Genomic DNA, 15,124 nt, shown 5'->3' on the forward strand with positions numbered 1-15,124 from the left:
AAAAAAATTGTAAGATGGAATTAACACCACATTGTTGTAATCTTCAAATAAGATAATAAACGACTACAAAATATTTGAAAACAATGGTTTTTATTTGGAACGAATCCATATTTTTGTAAAGTTTCTGCTAGCACATATAGTTATTAGTTAAATATCAACGTGGACAATAGAAAAATCATTTTTCTTTGTGGGCAGATTACGATTGCTGTCGAAAACCTTGAAACAGTTTTTTCGCATTCGAAAGAACAAGAAATCACGATTAACTGTAACAATAATTATTTTTTTGGGGGCTAAAGAGACGGATGAGTGTGTGTATCAAATCCTATGTCAAAGAAAATGTTATACACAAGATAATATATATTTGTTCAGAAAAATATCGACGATTCACACATTTTCCGTAGTTAGATTGACGTATCAAACCGAAAATGTGTTGAAACGTTGTTTTTGTTAATTCAGAATATTACACGTGTAGAGGCAGGCTTAGATAGAAACAAGAACAATTGAATGATGCACCATACTGATGATGATTACAAATGAAGATATTTTATGAAATATTCACATAAGTCAATAACAGACTGTATACATTTAAAATAGTTTCTACATAGGAGTGTATATATTTTCACAATTATTGGAGTAAAATTTGGTATAAAACCAATATTTCAGTCAGTCTTCGTTAATTTCGAAAAAATGAAGCTATTCGCGCTATTGATTCTAACTCTCGCATCAATTTTGGTAAATTGAATTTAAAAAAAAATTCATAATCTAATGTGATAATTTTATTTTAAATTAAAAAAAAAATAAATAGATTGAAGCCGATCCGGGCGATCCCGATATACTTTCCGAAATTTTAGAAGAAAAAGCCAGATTAGATGGATTGGAAACAAGTTTGATAAATAAATCGATTGAGTTTTCGTTTGATGACCAATTATTAAGGGCTTATGATAATAAAATTGAATTCTCGTTTTTCTCATTTGAAAAACGGTTAATACGGGCCAAAGCAGCTTTAATGGAAGTAAATGAGAAAATTGCAGATATCAATCGTCATATATTTATGAAATTCCGTAATGAAGGAACCCTAATGGAGCGTATTTTTGATAGCGAATCGATGAAAAATTTAGTACGGCGTATTTGGGGGACAAACACGAACACGAAATCCGAACTTGATTCTTTGCAAGATATTAAAAGCCGTTTGCAAGATTTAACTGTAGCAATGAATATTTTCAAATACCAAACAGTTAATTGCGAAAAAATTTTCCTGTATTTGACGTGTAACGATTTTGGAAAATTAAAAAGGGAATCCTCCGCATTTTTGTTACACACACCGAATAATGAGAAAAATCTTGGAGGAACAAGTAGCTCTGTCAAGAAGAACATTTTTATACCAGCTGAAAAGTTTCCAAACTCCAATGATGAACGCACTACGAGTCTGTTAAATTGCATTTGGAAACATTATGAACTATATAAGCAGTTCCGAGACTCACAGACATCTAAAATTCAAAATTTGATAATGATGCTAGAATTACTACATCCACAACACTACAACTAGATTTTGGGGAACAAAACGAAAAAAATTGTAAGATGGAATTAACACCACATTGTTGTAATCTTCAAATAAGATAATAAACGACCACAAAAATGGTTAAAAACAATGGATTTTTATTTGGAACGAATCGATATTTTTGTAAAGTTTCTGCTACCACATACAATTAAATATTGACGTGGACACAAAAAAAGATAATTTTTTTCCGTAGGCAGATTAAGATTGCTGTCGAAAACCTTGAAACATTTTTTTGCATTCGAAAGAACAAGAAATCATGATTAACTGTAACAATCATGATTTTTTTGGGGGCTAAAAAGACGAATGAGTGTGTGTAGCAAGAGGCGGATTTGATGAATTGCATGAAATATACGCGGTATGCAATACGGCGATGAATATGATTTAATGCTTATTGTTTGAATGAGTTGCGGAGGTGGACAGTTGTCTTTTGTTAATGTGGAGCTTGTCGTATATTACAAATAGGCTTTGCTTAAATGATAGCAAGATTTGAATTGTTTGACTCTTGATGATGCTTGATTTATAAATTGATTGACTGCAAAAGGTTAATGAATTTATCTAAACAGTCAGAAGTCTTTGATTTGACGATAGAATTCCATAGTCGAAAAATATGTTTGATCAAAAGAAAGTCGGAAAATTTCCGACGTTTCGATAAAACGAGACATGACAAAACCATGACCATAACAATCTCAATGATGTTTAATTCGTAACTCGTTTTTTAATATAAATTTCGAGACGGTAATTCAATTATACTGACAGTGAGTGATTTTGAATTTCATTCATTGATTTTAGCTCGATCATGATGAGTTGGCGTTCAACATCATAAAAATTGTGTTTTTACAGTCTCTGAAAATGGTTGTAATTCTTTTTAGAATCGTTGAAATATTAAACAATAAATTAAAATGGAATGTTCAAGTGATCGCGGGTACACTTTGAATATGCATGTGTATATTTCGAATAATTCCAAGGACAAATTGAGTATGTTCATAACAATGGAATGCATATGTCTATAGTCTCACTTTAAACGGTGCATCGATGCAGCTTGTTCATGTAAACAATACAAGCAGAGAGTATTGCGCATAATTGTTGTTCGTTCCTCCATTCCATCATCCATACACAACGAATGAAACACCAAAAAGATGATTCGTTGCTGATATTCTCACGAGTATGCGCTCAGCCTATGCTATTCGACCATGCGAAATATTCCATCAAAAATGCGCATTAACATCCAACATTTTCAGCTGGCATGAAAGATCCAAATATGGAATATAAAACCGTATGGAGTGTGTCTTTTTGGAAAATGAAACAGGTTTTTTTTCTCCATTTTCTTTGCAGAGCAAAACAATTGAAACGGCTTACGCATACAAATTTAGCAAGCAACTGAGTTAATTTGGGCAAAGAAAGTTCAGCTGTACATCGACATGAAATAGAGAATTTCTGTTCTCTTAAGTTAGAATAAAAGGTTGAATTTGGGTTGATTGAATGCTGATTGAGAAAACGTAGTGGTACTTTTCTTCGACTGCAATTGCACAACAAAGCGAACGCGCAATGGAAAATTTGCAGCGCGTTGGCAATAAAAAGCAACAAACAGGTTTCTTTTTTTTGTGTGAATATTATTCCCGCCGGTTGACAAAAGGTGCCGGTTTTAATTTGTTGTTATTTGCCTTCTCTTGCTCGCTGTCACCGTTTGCAACATTTGCAATGCCGCTGTGATCACAACAAGTGAATTGATCAATTTGTAGCACTCGTGCTCCATTCGCATTGCATTTAATCGAATCAATTCGCAATGAATACAATTGACCGTCGCGCGCGCACACACACTGTCAGCGCAATAAAAATGCAAATTAATTGATTCGGTATGAAGCAATGCAATGTAACACATCACAATCGAATGAATGACACTCCTGCAAATGGAAATTGCATTCAAATTGTGATTAACTCAATGACGCTTTTTTTTTTAAAGTAGAATTCCCTGAAATTACCAGCCAATTTTAGTCAAGAATCACCTTTTCGTCGCATTGTGCAATTATAATTACGAATAAGGAATTCTATTCATCATTTCAAATAAATAACGAAAGTGTATTGCGAAATCAGTAGCAAATACAAACACTCAAGTGACTTATCGTACCTGCATTGCAATCGACGAATGTGATTAATGACACAGAGATAACATGTTCTCGTCGTGTAATTCAAATAAATACTTGTTGAATCCGTTTCATGTGTGGAAGAAAATTTCGAAATTCCTCTCCCCATACGTACGTGATTGCTAATGCAATAATTTCAGTAAATTAAATCAAATGATTTTTGAAATCGTTAACGAACGAATGAACGATAAAATGCACATTAATCATTTGATTTGCTTGATATGCAAGCGCGAAGGAATTGAGTGCAATTTGTACGATAAGCACATAAATGAATTATGATGAGCCCGAATCAAAATCATAATTCATAGATTTAAGATGCAGTGATTATGATCACTGTTTCAATGTAACAACGGCAACAGAGCATCGGGTAATTTCATCATATGTACAAGCAACGAGCATCATTGTTACAATGGCCAAAAGGAATTTTATCGAGATGCGTGTGCGCACAATGAACGCAGCATCAATTCTGATTTATTTATTTTTTACAGAAATTTTATATGTTTTCCTCTCTACATGGTTCTACGTTGTTCTGGTTCTCGGTGCATTTCTTTTTCTCTCGCCCTCTCTCTCTCCTTCTCTTGGTGTGTGTATGTTTTTACTCACAGCTATCGTTTTTTTTGTTCTCGGAACATACACAACAAGAACATGATGATGGTCAAGAATTTTTTTTCCATGTCACTGAAATTATAATCAATTAAATCAATTTCTCAGCGATGAACAAAACACACACGAGAATTAAGTTGAGTATATAGTATATGTTGAAATAACACAACGAAAAACGATTTGTGTGTATAATCAAAAAGAGATTATTTATTGTTTCGAGTTGTACGGCTGTGCGGTTGTTGTCGTTGCTGTTGCTGGATTGAGGCATGTTGAAGCGACGACGTCAATTCGAAACGCATAAGTCAAATGGTCATTCTCTACTCTTCACTCAATTTATACGTTTGTGTTACTGACATTGTTGTTCAGACAGCAGCCGACTGCAAAGCGACAGGGATGCGAATTGGTGAAAATCGTAGCAAAGAGTTAATTTTTAGTTCGTGCCGAAACGAAAGACTTAAATCACTCAAACAGAGTGAGAGTGAGTAAGAGAGAAGACGCTGTCCTCTTTTTTACTATAAATTTCATTGCGCTGGTTTGTTTTTCTCTCGTTGCACACACAGTCCATGTAATAAATTATTGCCAATTTGTAAAATGCCTAAACATGCACACACGCCTGAATTGTCGGAATTGTTTACGTAGACAAGCGAGCGCGCGATCTCAGTTTTCTCTGACTCATGAAGCAAAAAGAGTACAACGTTAAACCATGATCTTCACACAAGAAGATGAGCAGAGAGAAGCAACAAAATTATGATTTTCAGTTGAGTATAAATTTTTTGTACGGCCCCAAAAAGGTCGGTCATGCCAAACGAAAACCACAAAATGATTGCGAAGAGAGTGCATTTATATTCGCCCATGTAAAATGTACAGTATATGTGAGCGTATTAAACGATGTATGTGCAATGTGCATGGTATGTCCGTGGATGATCGTTCATTTTCGGATGCATAGCTTCACACAGGAATTTCAAGTATTTTCGTTCCTCCATTTCGTGTTATTTACTTTTCAATACGAATATTTGAACACAAATGATATTCTTTCATTAATTCACAAAGAAGAGAGAGAGAGAGAGAAGATTAATTTCATTACCATCGACTTCAATTTAAGCCGCGATGGTACTTCAATTGCTACCATCAATAATTCTTTGTGATAAAAAAGGCAAATTCAATTAATTTGTTTGTTTTCGTTGTGTATCTCGAAAAAAGATCTTTTTCTAATAAAAAAAATGTGTTTTTGTCTCGCTCATTTCCTTTTGTTCCCAAAGGCGTTTTGTCCATTTATTTAAAAGATAACATATCACCAATGTGTTGCTATTGACTTTGGCTGAGTATGTGTATCTTTCTTGTATTTTCTTTTCATTTCGACAAATACGATTTCAATGTGTTCATTTCTCACCGAGAATTATGCATTTTGGTTTCCTTATTGTTCAATTTCTTTGTTTTGTCGTGTTTTGCCTCAAATCTTTTCTCCATCATTAGAGTGTTTACACGTTACGTTGATAAGAAATAACAATATTTATCGAAACCGAGTCGAAAGCACCGAAGTGCTGTTTGCATGTTTTGGTGCTTCACAAACTTTGCATGATTTATAATTTAACAAACACACTGATGCCAACTCTTTCTGTCGAGCTAATGAATGCAACCTATTATTTAATGATTGTTCCGGTCGTGAGATAAATAAACTAAGCGCACAATTCAAAATCAAATCAACTGAATAACATGCATAAAGATATCGCTGTTTTTTTTATTAAAACATATCGCTTTCAAGCCGCACAAAAAAAATTGTTCAAACTTTTTTTCTCTTTGTATGCCGTTCACCTCCCAAGTAGCATGAAATTTATATGAGTTTTTCTGCGTGTTGTTGTTTTTTTTTCTTTCGGATTTACAATTCAATCGCACTTTCAATTAATTATAGTTTACTGATTGCGATCATAGCACAGGGGAAATGCGCTCGAACATGCAAATAAAATAAGATGCTTTCGTTTGGATTATGAAGGAAAAAATGGATACACTTTTTGTTTCAAATCATAAAATCATGGTATCATTTATCAAAATTGCCGCAATGAATGGCTTTTTAGGCGAGATACGGTTTCACTTTTTTTTCTTCAATTGATTTAAAGACAAACCGGTTCCTCATTAAAGATAAAAGCGACCGAGCCTACTTATTTGTGGTGACTACTGGTAAAGGATGCACGATATATAAATCGGAGAAGGAGAGAGAGAGCGAGAGATAGAGAATGAAAGAGAGAAAAAGAACTAGAAATCGAAAAGTGAATCAATGAGAAACTACATCGAGACTAATTGAAAGGATAGGTAATAAAGACGTGTTTCATCTTTTCCATTCAAATAAATTAAAAGTATATCGATCGTTTCTTTGATAGCTAAACGAAAATAGAAACAAAAATTAACGAGCTTCATTTCGATCATTTGAATACATAACGATTTTCTTTGTTCATCAAGACATAATATATCTTCGTTTCGGATTCGATTTGAATTTTTATTAATGTAAACTGTCACAAATAATTTTATTGATTGAATTTCAAATGACGTTTTGATTCAATCCATAATGAATTGTTTCGATTGTTAGGCGCAGATAAAGACAAACAAAACCAACACGAAACGCCCCTCGATATAAAATGTTGGAGCCAGTTTGATAAAATCACTTGTAAAACTGGCGATCACACACATGGTATAATGTCGTGCTTTTGAAAATAAAGAAATATTCAACCGAAGTGTTTTAGATTGAAGAATACAATGTGAACGGTCCTTTGTCACCGTTGTAGAATGTTGCAATCTCTTCGTTCTCTTTCTCATTTTATTTCATTGATTATTTCATTCTGCCTATGTGGCTGCCAGCATATTGAATTAGAAATATTGAAAGCACGAGTTTGACAGTTTCGACTTTCGTTTTTCAAACGTTTAGATTTCAATCGGCACAAAAACCACATCAAGAACTGAGATTGTTGCAATAGCGACATGTTTTCGGAAATTATGCTCAAGTCACGAAAAATTGTAATCCGATTCGATGCATAATTAATTTTTAAGCCTCACGAATCACAGCCGAGCGACAATACAACAGAAGTGCAGTAAAACAATAAACATTGAAATTGGTCGCATGTCTTCTAAACGATCAAATGGACGGTGTTTGGCTCGCTCTACAGGTTTGACATATTATTATGAGTTACCTATACGAATGATACCATCCACGAAGCCATAAAATACAGCTTAACGGGCGATTTTCCAGCGTGTAGGTGCAATTGGCTTTGGTTACATAGAAAATAATTCTAATTCGTTTCTAGGATCAAATATCAATTTAATAACGCTCGAGTATTGTTAGTGGGCTTCGAAGAAGAAAAATGCACATTTTATCATATTTTTGTTTGGCATGCGGCTTCTTTCCCATCTTGAATGGCAATAAGTTACAATCCATCAGATTTATTTCTTCGTCGTTTTCTTTGGTTCCATTCTTTTGCTTTGGTTCGATTCTTTTTTTTCTTTCACTCGATTCCCGAGAAACGTAATTCCAATGCATTCTTCGAAAGAAATAGCAAAATAATTGAGACAGAAACGGTTATATTGACGCATAGTGCAATGCACCGGCTTTGAAAAACGGTACCGGGTGAATTATGGAATCGAATCAACGAATCGATCGAGTGTAATGAACTGAACGAATGCAAATCATGTCGGTTTTTTCTTCCAAACTGTTTATAATATATCTATGTTTATATTTAGCATTCGGTCGAGCATATTCTAACCGGCACGATTTGATCGTGTGAAAACCGAAGCGATTCGGTTTTCACATTGCATTTCTAATAATCGCACATAATTTTTCCGTCAAGTGCAGATTATGTCGTTTTGAGGCCTAAACGAACCAAACGGTAATGGTTCAATGACACATGCAATCCTTTTGAAAATATCGGGTCGAGCTAGCCGAGAAACTAAGTTAGAATGTGATCATAGAGAACTTGTATATTTTAAAACTATGCCGTTAAAGTGGCTTGAAATAATAATGCTGGTAGACGCGCGTTATTCGATCAAAGTACAAAACTGGCTGACATATCATTTTTCTTAGCTCAATGTCTGCAATATTTCATTATTCCGTCGAAATGCGATCGTTTTTACTTTCTTTTGTTCGACACAAAAAAATGCTTTGTCCGCATTTTGGTACCGTTTCGAAACGGATTTTATTCACTTGAATAACATTCATAAAATATGAACTTCACTGTTGACGATATGCCATTCATATCATCACAATATGACAGTTTTTAGCTGACTACTTGTTTATACAAAATGGTGTCACTATTTTCTACGCGCTATGAAATATTATTTCAAAGAGAAACGAATCACTTTGGAACGATGAATAAAACAGTCATATCAATTGAAAAATCTATTTTTCGATTCAATCTTTTACCAAATGCCGAACATTGTGCAGCTGAACAAATCCTGTTGCATACATTTTTCATGTGCCTCCTTTTCGACAGGATTAATTCCCTTCCTTCAGAAATGTGAAGCATTCAAAATCCGGGACATTGAAAACAATAGACGAATGAAAATAAAGAACAACAAAAAAAAAAATAAGATAAAAATACTACAGATAGCATATGTTCGTCAAAAGCGTTCGAATGTGTTGGTGGTGCCCGAATGTGTGCATTTTCGTTTATTTAAAGCATTAAATGAGGGAAAAAACTTGTGTTCAACGGCCAGTTGAGTTCGGTTTGGATGTTGTTTTTAATTTTCTGTTTATTTTCACCACAACTGTTGTGGTTGATGCTGAAAGCCGATGGCAGACGCAGAAAACTTGTGAGTTCTTGTTTCTGTTTTCGATTAGATACGCAAAAACAGGTAGTCAGTCGATTTGGTTCTCGTATTGGTTGGCCGCGAAATGATAAGAGAACGAGAAAAAAAAACACGAATCACACAATATGTGCAGACTCCATCTGGCGCAACTTCAAATAGGCGCTCGCTCATCATGCAAGTGCTTGGCATACTGTGAATTCCATTTACTTTGTTGGAATTTCGCATGTTTTTTTCTCTTCTTATTTTGGAATCCGACACGTTACTTCAACCGCGAAATGAGATAACGAATCAATATCTTTCTTTTTGCCATTTTTTTTCTTCTTTAGCTTGAAACCCTTGAAATCTCAGCGATATAAAGAAGCTGTATGTACCTTTGCTACCGCGAGCGAGCAGCCAAAGTCGCGCATAATCGAATACGAACACAAAGCGTTTAAAAGAAAATTAGGAACAAAGGCGCATGGTGCAACACATATGAGCATGTTCGATGAATGCCTACCTGAATTTGTTACGCCACTCTTGCTTTGTCTTAATCGCATTTTTAATGCGTAGACACTAAGAACGTTCATTTGCATTTGAATATACACACGATGGTAAACAATTCACCTTTCAAAAAAAAAAACAATTTGAAAAAACAAAATGAATGCGTTGGTTCTAGCAGTGAATGGTAATCAAAATTCAGAATGCATATAAATTAAGTGTTTTTGCTTCTCTTTCGTTTTCATTTTAATTTTACGATCGCGATCACTTGTTCACATTGGACTCTATTTCAGTAATAATGCGACTGACTACCATAAATAGTCGTTCAACAAATCGTTGTGTTTCAACAATCGCCACAGCGCAACCACATTTTAATATTAAATGTCTTTGCCTAAAGAGTTCGGTGGCATTCTGCGAAAAAAAAATCTCTTTCTATTTGATTTATGGGAGAAGAAAAGAAGTTTGCACAATGTTTTTGTCTAACAATTTTAAACACCTTCTTTTGCTTTCTGGGCAGAGTCTAAACGGTAGCATTTTTTCGAATTCCAAAAACGGCAGCTATTGTTACATACCGCGATTCAATTCGCGATAAAACCGAATCAAATTATGCAGAATTTGCTGAGTAAAAACTCCCCTTTTATTACTTTCCATCCTGTTTCTACAATGCAAAAACGGCAACAATCACGAATTTTATCACGTAATTGAATTGGGCGTGTGTGACTTGTTTACCTAAAATATTTGATAAGAACATTGGAAAAAGCATTCAATTTGCGCTTCTAAAATATGAATTAGTCTGCGGTAGCGATGATGTGATGTGTACAAAGTAAAGTGACTCCATTGTACACAGAGCGCTAAGCTATAAATTAGTCATCATCGTCGCCATTACAAAAAGCGGCTTGTAAATTGTTCATTTTTATTTTGCAGTGATGCACACAAATCACTTTGATGCGTAAATCACTCGCTGTGTACAAGTTGTATAACCATAAATTCGCCATAGTCTCGAGCGTCGTCGTCTTGACGTGTTATGTTTTATTTTTCTGTCGTGATGACCACCATGGTTCCATACATGGATTAACGGCTTTTCATTTTAACATAAATCCCCGCGTATTTAGTAGACCGTAGCATAGTCGATTTTACCATGGAAAAGTGACCTTCACACGAAAAAAACACCTATGTAGTTCAAAATACGCAGAAAAGTTTTAATGTGAAGTCATTCAAAGTAAAAAATGATTATTAGATCTAAATGAGTTGAGCGTGTGCTGCTTGCGGTGTCAATGTAACACCATAATTCATGTTTGATCTAATTTTTTTTTTCGTTGATCAAAGTGCACGCGGTCATTTCAAAATATGAATTCGAAACCCACTCGGAAAGACATGCACGAACACAAAGCTGTATGTTTAGAAAGATTTTACTCATAAATCTCACGTTTTTCATAGTATATCGCCAGTTAGATCTGCATGTACTCATAGGCGCAATGAAAAAACCGACCAACCGCTGCAAACCGACTGAAACATGAGATCTCATTTAGTCACTGTTTTTTTGTTGTTGTTTGCGTTTTTATACAACGAAATGGAAATGAATTTGCTCTATTTTCGCAGACAAATTCGTTTTAGACTAGATCTTGTAAGATTGTTTTTATCTCGTTACGCTTCTTGATCACATAGACGTTGTGTGCGTTTTTTCGTTGCCAATGAATTTGCTACTTTTTTTGGATTTATTTCATCGACCTTGAAATCATTCGATTTGTATGGCTTTCATTCTTCTTGTCGAATACTTCCCGATTTAGACGAAACGGTGGGTAATTGAAGAGCTCATTTTCACGTCTATGAATTGCCGAACGATATAAACGCTTCATTTTGTAAAGCATTTTGTAGGAAAAAGCCACATATTAGCTCATTTGCCCTTTGTTTGGATTTCAATCCATTTGGTATGTCAATCGTGATTTGCACAAAAACGGAGTGCCTTCATCTTTTGACTTGTGTACATATTTGAAAATGAAATTATACCGAACTAAATATGGAACAATTGTATGCTTAACCTTTGACAACTAAACAACCTGCAGTAATGTTTGCTTATTTTAAGAACCATTATCATTATGCGGTGTGTCGTTACCTCTTTTTTTATTTTGAAATGATGTTTTTGACCAACTTGTTGGCTCTTTTGAAAATATTCTTAATGTGTATTTCTATTGCAAAACACTCTACAAACCTCGTGAACGGTGTTGCTTTTGAATCGAAAGTTCCTTCAACGACTTTATCAAAAGATAGAAAATGAGTACAAACCTGAAAAAAGAGTAGAAAAACACAGACGGTTAGAAAATTTCTCTATAAATCATAGGTTAAATTAAGAAAATAAATGAATGAAAATAATCCAAAAACATTCAAAGTTTTTTTACATCGTATTTGGCGACACAATTCCATCCCAGCCGAATGACTATAAAAGAGGAACGGTAAATATCATGGTATCATTGTCGTTTGTGAGTTTTCAAAGTGAAAATTCCCCATTATAAGATCAAAAATAGCCAACCGCTTAATGATGCATTAAAAGTAACCGAAGTACATTTTAATGAATGTCTGTGTGCGATCGTGGCAAGTAAATAAGTTCAGCGAATAAGAGATTTCGAGTTGAACAAGGTCCAGACCATTTGAACTTGATTACACATTTCGATGTGTATGTCGATTGTTTGTGATCTCGAAAGCATAACCATACACTTGTATAAATCGATTAACGAGACTCACTTTTCGTTAGTTCAATCAATTTTCTTTATTCATTCATTCATTTGAGATGCCGATATACTTCAATCTAAAAATGGTACACACTAAGCACGACGCTGCGGGCCAAATTGAAAGCATCAAGCGCGCATAATGGAAATTATTTGTGTGTGTGTCTGATTTTTTTTTATGCTTTTCTCGCCTCATTTCGGATTTTAAACATGATGGTTGCGCTCTCGCGCAATTAAGAAAGTTTTTCAATTGACGGTTTGTATGTGAAAATTGTTGTTTCATGTCTCATGTATATACTCCATAAAATGTAATGTACTAAATTGTCGTTATATTTTTCGCTGAAATCGCTGTGCACACGACAGTGGCACCAAATATATGCAAATAAACCGGAAAGATAGGCGAAGTTTGTCGAAGAGAGAGAGAGAGAGATTAAGCGAAATAATAATAATACAGAAGTAAATCGAGGACAATGAAGGCAATGCGATTTTTTAAAGATAATCGGAATGAAAAGGTGCGGCTCGGTTTCGCTAAAATCGATGCATTTTTGTTGGATTTGAATACACTGCAATTAGTGAACAATTTTTATTTCTCTCTTTGGACATTCAATCAAATGTATGAGAATTCGAACATTGTTCCATTCAACTTACGGCAACACAAAGGGTGAAACAAAAAGTCGAAAAGGCCTTGCTCTTAAAAATAGAATTGGCCACGCCATCGTTAGCATTGGACTGTCGGACGGTGATTTCAAATGCATTATGGTAAATTATGGTTTTCCTCCGAAAAGAACGAAAAAACAACCATCGAGTGCATGGTAACCATCGAGTGCAATGCCTTTTATTGCTGCTTGTAGGCGGAAGTCGGTAATTTGACTTTCGACAGAATCAAGCCACCCTTTTCACTTCGAAGTAAATTCAAATAAAAACGCTCAATTTTTTTCAGCTGCGTCATCACATCGGACGTTTGAATTTTTTTTTCATTCTCTTCGCCACACAAATAAATAAAACACACACGCACCGCTCACGAGAGTTTGAGAGAACAAAAAATAAACGACCATTAAATAAAAACACTCTCACATGACGTGTGTATGTGTGTGCGTGTGACCGAATACAATTGAGTTTTGAGCGCTTTATATTTGGTGGCCGGTACAAATATAATGGAATTATCACGCTCGGTTGCTTTAGCCGGTAATTATTATTAAATAATATTTTCCTTTCCACTGCCATAAAGTAAACCGAATGCATATTTTGAATTGGAATATTATTTTGCGGGCGACCGAAAGTAAACACACATAGCCGCAATAAAACGATAGCTCATAATTAAAAGAGTAAAGTTGGTTTTTTTTAAATTCACCGCTTTTTGTAGCGATCCTCTCTGAAAACGCCCATGTTTTAATGTGCGGTGTATGCCCGGTTGTGAGAGAAAAAATCCCATAAACGGACAAACGATTGTTTTTAATTATTGTCGCTTGAGAATTTCACATGTGGCGAAAATCTCTTTTTTTCGGCCAAACAATGGACAATAAAACACGTTCGAAGGCGCAAATCGTCCCCCCTCATTTGAAGATATCGAGGAAAAGAGAACAAGCACAATAAATAGTGTGATGTCATCCATGTTATGAGTCGTTCAGCCAAATTTTTGTAAATGGTTTTTTTTTCTCTTCTTTGAAATGAATGTATGCGATTCAGAAAGGCGGCCGAAATTTAATACAAAACGAACAAAATATATCCGAAGAACACTCATGGTGAAAATGCATAAAAGCCCAAAGTGATTAATTTCGAACAGCAGCCACCGCAGTCACAGCGATTGAACTCCAGAGAAGAGGAAAAAAACGAAGAAGAACCAACGCTGTACAAAAGATACAAATCTGAATACGAAATGCGAGTCATCAAAATGGATTTGTAATCGGTCAACATTAATGCAAGACTATATAGAATGAAATGGATTTCACTTGTGCCTAAAATCCCCCCACCCGAACCGAGAACGAACCGACCAACATAAAAATAAATCGTGTAAATGTAAAATAATCCGGTTTTAAAGTGTGTGTTGTGTATGCTTGGAAAATATATCACATGATATCAAGTCAATCGGCCGTCATTTATTCGTTTAAAAAAAAAAAACAGAAAAAAAAAACGAAAAGAAGATACACATGTGGCCGAATGGGATTGTCTTCAATCTTCGGCTTCATGCTGACTTACACACATATTGCATTTCGACCGAATAAAAAATGTATACAATAACATTGATCGCCGGAGCGAAACCATTCTCGAAGAGTCTTGATTGTGTCTGATACATAATTTTAGAACAAGTTAAATTTAGAGAAAGAAAATGGAAGATTCGAATAAAAAACGAAGAATAAACAATATTTATGCATTTCATTTGGAAGAAAGAGAGTAAGCGAGAGCTGAAAGGTCAATGCATGTTTTGTATTTGTGATGCGTTTGATTTAGATGTTGAACAATAGAGGCAAATGGACATGCTCAACGGAACAGATCATACCACTTGCGATCTATTCGTGGGCAATGAAATGCGTCGAATGTAAATGAAAATTCTTAACTTCGAAGAAATAATAAGAAATCGTAAAAGGAAATTATGAGGTGAACTGGAGAAAAAGAACTTCATTTGAAAACAAACAAAAAAAAAAACAGTCCACAAAAAACACAAAGGTTTTCGAATCGAAAACAATGGCCGTTGCATTTCTAAAATTCATTTGGTGATTTTCTCTGGTTCGCGTGTTTCGAATGACTTTTTCAGTGGTGATTCAGCGCATTGATATGTTTGCATGTTGAAATAATCCGGCCTAGTTCATGCACTTTGGATTAACATTTGGCTA

General features: G+C 34.8%; 3 protein-coding genes across 5 annotated transcripts in view; 2 read left to right on the forward strand and 1 right to left on the reverse strand.

Moving 5' to 3' along the window:
- LOC116343267 overlaps positions 1-81 on the forward strand; it is a 3,878-nt gene extending 3,797 nt beyond the window's left edge. Inside the window, exon 3 of the mRNA XM_031771250.1 lies at positions 7-81. The gene's annotated coding sequence lies outside the window, so the exon portion shown is untranslated. The remainder of the gene's footprint in view (positions 1-6) is intronic.
- Positions 1-15,124, reverse strand: part of LOC116343263 (partitioning defective 3 homolog) — a 54,266-nt gene that overhangs the window by 32,325 nt on the left and 6,817 nt on the right. The window lies entirely within an intron of this gene.
- On the forward strand, positions 631-1,646 carry LOC116343266. Its single transcript, XM_031771248.1, has 2 exons — positions 631-732; positions 806-1,646. The coding sequence occupies exons 1-2, from the start codon at positions 688-690 to the stop codon at positions 1,544-1,546; spliced, it is 786 nt and encodes a 261-aa protein (XP_031627108.1). The 5' UTR covers positions 631-687; the 3' UTR covers positions 1,547-1,646.

The sequence above is a fragment of the Contarinia nasturtii genome, unplaced genomic scaffold (assembly GCF_009176525.2).
Source record: "Contarinia nasturtii isolate CC-2019 unplaced genomic scaffold, AAFC_CNas_1.1 Cnas_scaffold_993, whole genome shotgun sequence".
Taxonomy (NCBI): domain Eukaryota; kingdom Metazoa; phylum Arthropoda; class Insecta; order Diptera; family Cecidomyiidae; genus Contarinia; species Contarinia nasturtii.

Excerpts from the sequence above, each read along its gene's own strand:
- LOC116343266 (XM_031771248.1), top strand. The coding sequence starts at position 688 with ATGAAGCTATTCGCGCTATTGATTCTAACTCTCGCATCAATTTTG. Across the intron at positions 733-805 it reads TAACTCTCGCATCAATTTTG|ATTGAAGCCGATCCGGGCGA; the intron begins GTAAATTGAATT and ends AAAAATAAATAG.